The sequence below is a fragment of the Dipteris shenzhenensis genome, chromosome 8 (genome assembly GCF_047967505.1).
Source record: "Dipteris shenzhenensis isolate YYH24624 ecotype China chromosome 8, Dip_SZ_1.0, whole genome shotgun sequence".
Classification (NCBI taxonomy): domain Eukaryota; kingdom Viridiplantae; phylum Streptophyta; class Polypodiopsida; order Gleicheniales; family Dipteridaceae; genus Dipteris; species Dipteris shenzhenensis.
In genome coordinates, this window is record NC_141603.1 from 35322640 (window position 1) to 35328633 (window position 5994).

Genomic DNA, 5994 nt, shown 5'->3' on the forward strand with positions numbered 1-5994 from the left:
ACAATTACATAAGTAGAAAATAACAAAAGGATGGACAAAACGAATGAACAATTACGCAAATGACAACGGCCTTCACATGCCAACCTTCAAAAATAAACTACAAAATGGTATCACAATGCAAAAAATCACCTCTTCCCTTATATCAATCTTGCAAGGCCAATTCTCTAGGAGCAAGGATGAAGACAAAAAAAGTGTCTACACACAATGTACACACTTAGTAGATTTCATCGTTGCACGATGACTCGGTCCCCCATTGCTCCTTCCTTTGGAAACTAAAGTATGTCCTAACTCCACAATTCAAGCATGCCACTCAATCTACCATACCCTACTCACATAAGATAGAAATCACAAGACCACACATCACTACTTTAAGGATGGTTGTGGTTCAATCATACAAGCACCAATCTTATGCATATGCACAACTACTCATGCACCTCTTCCATCTCTTTCTTATTTCCAGCAATCATCAAGTTCTCTTTTGTATGAACTCATTTGCAAGCGTCTCTCCCCATTCCCATACATCCAAATCTGCATCTAGCACCAATCTTATGCATATGCACAACTACCCATGCATCTCTTTTATCTCGTTCTTATTTCATGTAATCATCAAGTTCTAGACCCTCTTCTGTATAAACTCATTTGCAAGTGCCTCTCCTCATTCCGATACATCCAAATCTGCACCTTCGCTAGAAACTAAAGCACAGCATTTGGCTGTTCACACCATGCGATGCACATCACATGCAAATGAAGGTCTAATCAAACCTAAGAGAAGCTAAGCATTTTTTACCCATGCGATAAAATCTCCTTTACTACCTTCTCATAACAACAGGCTTTTATAAAATCATAAGGCAATATATACTATCATTCGCTCAACATTATGAGCGAGGTGTTTAGAACTAAGAGTGTGAAAAGTCATCTGCAAATAAGTCAGTAATTTTTAAGTGCTGCTGTCTCCAAGCTAGTCCTTTGACACCATTTGAACCACATGCACTTATGCATGCAAGAAAGTCACAGCTTAGCTGCAGACAACAGCACAAACTTAGTAAATGAAATTAGAAGTGAAGTCATGTGACTAATCTTCGTAAATAAATTTCAAAAAATGTGCTATGCTGCTACACAAAGCTTCAGAGCTTTTCCAGACCTCAAGGGCTGGCCTGGCTTTTACATTGCATTCCTAGGAGCAACCCCATTAAGCATACAATAGCAGCTCTAACAAGCACATGGGGATAGTCAAGTGGGTCCTTACGATGAGGCGGCCAAACCCTCCATGCTCTCAACAGAGTTTGGCTTTCCGTCAGTACAGACATATAAAGAAGGTAGGTCCTTATGATGGGGCAGATGATCTTCCATGCTCTCAAGAGAGTTTCGCTTTCCTTGAGTACAGGCATGTGCATAGTCCATGGTAAACCATGTGGGGATGCATTAGACCACAGCTAAAACCCCCCAGGACATGAACAGACAGCTAGCGAGTAAAGCTGCCCGACATTTGTTAGCCATGTTTAAATTACTGTGCTCCCGTTCGGTTCAGTGTGCCTCCAAGACACTTGGCTCTCACCCGAGCGACCCGGGTTCCGTTGTAGTGTTCAGCATTTGCAAAGAAACCAGTTGTAGCCTAATCATTTTTAACACTGCCTCACCATCATAAAACTCTCAACGACAAGCTTGTTCGCTTCGGGGTTTTTAACAAGAATGTCAATTGTTGCACAAGTACAGATTGGGACAATGGCAAAGGGGCATCAACAAAAAGCCATCGTCATACTGATTGCATGCCTTCAGGGCCTTATACTTAAGATCCCAGGCTTAGAACAGACTATTAAACTGAGTAACAGACCGAGTAGTTAAACAAGCAACAAGTTGTCTATCGCATGCTCACATCTTTTCCTCTGCCTGCCTCCCAAAAGGAACAATCCTAAAACCTAAAGGGTGCAGAGCAAAAGGACGAGTTACCAGTCATCAGTACAGAGTAGATGTGAATAGACTACGGACAAAAACACCCATCCTGCGTCTAGTGCAATCTGAGTCTCCCTGGAGTCTACCCCATCTGCGTTTGAGAGTATGTCAGTGGTAAAAGGAGCGTTTGTGATGCCTCACGCTTTGAATAGATGGCCCAAGCTTAGATTGGACTCCTGATGAATAGAACTGAGCGAATAGAAGTCGTCACACAATTTTATGGTCCAGACTTTTCCCCCTTGACAGCTTCCGGAAGGCAGTAAGATCTTGAAAATCTTTCGTCTGACAGTGTTAATATGGTACCGAAACCGAGTTCCTTTTTTAGCAAGCCTCTCTCTTTCATTTGCTTTATGATAGTAAATCGAGGTATTATTCTCTTCTCGAGGCTGCAGCACAAATAACAGGGGTATTTCAGCAGTACATGTAGATCATATTTCAAAACCTGGACAAGATAATCCAGCTTTTGCCTAACAAGTTCCTTTCGAAAGTTTAGAATTTCGGGCTGTCCTTGAACCAACCTTACTGCTTCCTCATGCGAAAACCCTTGATTCTTAAGAAATTCAAATCTAGCAAGACAGCCGTCGCAACATCTCGTACTCCAAGCACCCAAGGCTCGAATACCAGATTTGGAAGTTGGCTCGAGCCCGAACTGGCGCAGCAGTTGGAGCACGTTGGGCAGGCGCACCTCGGACAAATCCAACACTCTGGGCGAAGTTCGTAAAAGGTAACAAATTCTATCCCTCGTCATTCCTTGGTTCTGCAACACTTTAACCCTAGGCACCAGAGTTCTTTCAATATTAAGGAACAAGAACCTGGGAAATAGCGTGAGCATCCTGCAAATACTTTCCGAATCCATGCCCATCTCCTGCAGGAAGGCTATATGCTGCTTCAAATTGGGGATGGACATGCTTACAAGGGAGGCCTGTTTCGAAATCACGAGAGCCCTCACTAAAAACTTTTTACCGAGTCCCAGACTTTCTAGGAATTCAAATTTTGTTCGGACAACATCGACCGTGCGATTGAGAATCGCCGGGCACCCAATAAAGACGGCTCCAGCGGTCTCACCAGTGATGTCTCGAGACTTGAGGAGGGCGAGGAAGGAGGCAAGCTTGTCAGGGGAGACATTCGAGAAGCGATTGTAGGGGGCAGGGGTGGTGAGGAGGGTACGGAGCTGGAGGGGGGTGAAGCCGTGGAGGAGGGCGAGGTGGAGGTTGGGGAGGGAGGAGGGAGGCAAATGGAGGCTATGAAGGTCGATACCGATGCGAGCTGCAACGTCGGGAGGGAAGCCATTCGAATTTTGAACAAGAGCAACCTCAGCAGAAGAAGAAGAAGAAGAAGAAGAAGAAGAAGAAGAGGAACAATAGGATGAAGAAAAGAGCCTCGAGATTTTGAGAGGGTTTAGAGAGTTTCCTCTCTTCATTTTCGCAAATGTCATTCTGGCCTCTCCCTAACTTGCAATCTTTAGTTCAACTTGCTACAACGTGTGTCTCATGGGAAGTCTCCCACACACACTACGATGCCATTGACAACGGTAACTCGAGAACTATAACCCGGTACTCAAACCAACCTCGGGTTCCTAATTGGCTTGTGAGATAACCCATCTATTGTGGTCATCTAAAATGACTTGTGAGATACCATCTTTGCAGTGAGATAAAATTCCAATGGTTGTACCCCCTTTACCCTCCTCATGTGAAGTGTAATCCCAAGTTCTTCTTTTATCTTTAGCTTTTAGTCTATTTTCTAGAGTATTCCTACAAGCCTTGATCTTTTGTAATGCTAGGAAGAGAGAGGATATAAAGAGTAAGCTCTCAACCAGAAAGCTAGCTCCTCACTCCTACCAGGGTCCATCAGCCCTCTAACATTTAGAGTCAAGAAGGTGAATACTTCATCTGACATTCTTTTTTTGCCCCTTTTCAGCCTTGGGGTTATAACTTATGTATCTTTGACTGGAAGCCAGGTCTACTAACCTGCTGCCCAAAAATGCATTAAATAGAGGCCCTCCAACAGGCATCTTTTGCTTGTTCTTGCCCCAATCCATCTGTCCATGCCTTAGGTTCATACTCGGGATCTTGGCTGCCATTTGACATTCACATGTTTAATTTCTATCCTTTTGTGGAAATATTCAATTCAACCTTTTGTTGGATGCTCTCTTAGTTTGGATTCTCTCAGTTTGGTTTGGAATGTTGCTTCTACTTTGTTTGGGTTCTACTTTTTTCTCACTGAATAGAGACTCAAACTTTCCCAGTGGACCTCACTTTCTATCGTACCAAAACTCTACCAAAATTTTCCTCGAATTCTCACAGGCCCCAAAAGCTTCCTCAAACACCCCCACTCGAAGAAATGTGTGTTTGGATAGAAAAAAATATGAAAACTAACATTTTCTGTTGGAAAGCATTTTTTATCATGGGAAGCTTGTTTTTTATGTTTGTTAGTGTTTTGAAGTGATAGGAAGGTAGTTTAGAGGATTGCTAAGGTGTGTGTGTAGAAACTCCAACAAAAACACCCAAAAATGAAGATGCAAGCTCAAATTCGAAGTGGTTTTTGAGTGGTGGTAGTCCTACTTGTAGTAATTTCTCATTCATGTGCACCAAAAGTGATGCTTTTTGCTCTTTTTTGCTTAGTGTAGGTAGTTTAGATTGTGTATAGCACCACAAACACTCAAAGTTGGAACAAAACTCTTAAATTGCCAAAAATCACCAAATAGAGGTCGACAAAATTTGTGTACTTAGACATTTCCTATCCCCAAGGGTTGTCTCTTTAGCGCTATCCCCACGGTCAAACTTGCGTTGACCCGATGGCTTAGCCCTTATCCCATGACCTAACAATTGTCAGTCATCTAACCTGCCACCTTAATTAATATGTGTTAGAATCTGCTATCCCACTAGTTTGATAGGCATTGACCCGTGGCCTTGAGCCTATGCCCATGACCCATCGGCTTACTGTCAACCCCACGACCGTCGCCATACTCACCTCCCTCCGAGATAGCTAACCTACCGACTGTCGCTTTAAGTCTATCCATACACCCATCGGCTTATAGCTAACCCTACAACCATTGCATTATTTACATCCCACCAACCTGATCATCCCATCGCCCGTTGCTTTAGTGCTAACCCCACAATTGTGAGCATACCATCCTCACCCCATCTCATCGACACGTGTCAACACTCTATCCCTATGCCCATCACCATAACTCTATCCCTACGCCCATCACCATAGCTCTATCCCTACACCCATGGGGATAGATTTGGGAACAGACCCACAGTCCAAAAATATATATATATGTACAGGCAGAATGTACCTCTACAGAGATCTTATACATGCGTTTGAGCTCTAGAAGAATTTTTTCCAAGGAACCCAAGCCCCAGGACAGTGTTTCGAACTATGCTTAGCCCACAGCTCCATTCATAGCTCTAATTCAATGTTAGGGCCTCGACGTGAGAAACCCTCTAGTTTTGACGAGATGGAGAGCTTGAACAGGAAAATGCAAGACCTCCCAATCCCGAGAGCTTCTGAAGCCCCCTACACCAGCTCCTTCCACATCCTCCAAGTTAAAAGGTACGATATCCAACATGTTTGGAAGGTTGGGTGAACGGATGCAGCAGACATGGAGAACCCTTTCACCAGTATGTTCGCAGAAAGGGGAGGCCAGCAATAACCGACCCTTGAGCCTCAGGTAGGGACTGAGGCCGTCTTTGTGGATTCAGGTCCCACAGCCTTCATAGGGCATCCTGACTTGGAACGCATGGAGGACAAAGACCCATGGATGAGGGACTTCGCCGAACAAAACCCTAGTCGAGGAAACACAAGAGACTTCCAAGGGGGAAACTCTTATGAACTTCCAACCTTCTAGGTGCCCCCGACATTCGCCAGCTACATGGTCCCTGCAAGTTCCACCTTACCATCCAATGCAAAAAGCCTCCATGCAGATGCCTAGTGATCTGCTTCCTCCTAGAGTCCAACAGTTTCCTCCCTCATTTGCCGCTCCAATGTATGGAGGAGCAGGCTTCATAGCCCCAACGCTAGTACCGACAATCCAGTGGATCT

At 44.3% G+C, this 5994-nt stretch overlaps 1 protein-coding gene across 1 annotated transcript; it reads right to left on the reverse strand.

Moving 5' to 3' along the window:
* Nucleotides 1-1159: 1159 nt before the first annotated feature.
* On the reverse strand, nucleotides 1160-3385 carry LOC147899427 (uncharacterized). Its single transcript, XM_087377724.1, has 2 exons — nucleotides 2469-3385; nucleotides 1160-2336 (listed from the first exon to the last, which is right to left on the reverse strand). The coding sequence occupies exons 1-2, from the start codon at nucleotides 3383-3385 to the stop codon at nucleotides 2168-2170; spliced, it is 1086 nt and encodes a 361-aa protein (XP_087233850.1). The 3' UTR covers nucleotides 1160-2167.
* Nucleotides 3386-5994: the final 2609 nt, after the last annotated feature.

Coding starts and splice junctions, on each gene's coding strand:
- LOC147899427 (XM_087377724.1), bottom strand. CDS start 3,385: ATGACATTTGCGAAAATGAAGAGAGGAAACTCTCTAAACCCTCTCAAA. Junction 2,337..2,468: donor TCGCATGAGGAAGCAGTAAG/GTTGGTTCAAGG, acceptor TTTGTGCTGCAG/CCTCGAGAAGAGAATAATAC.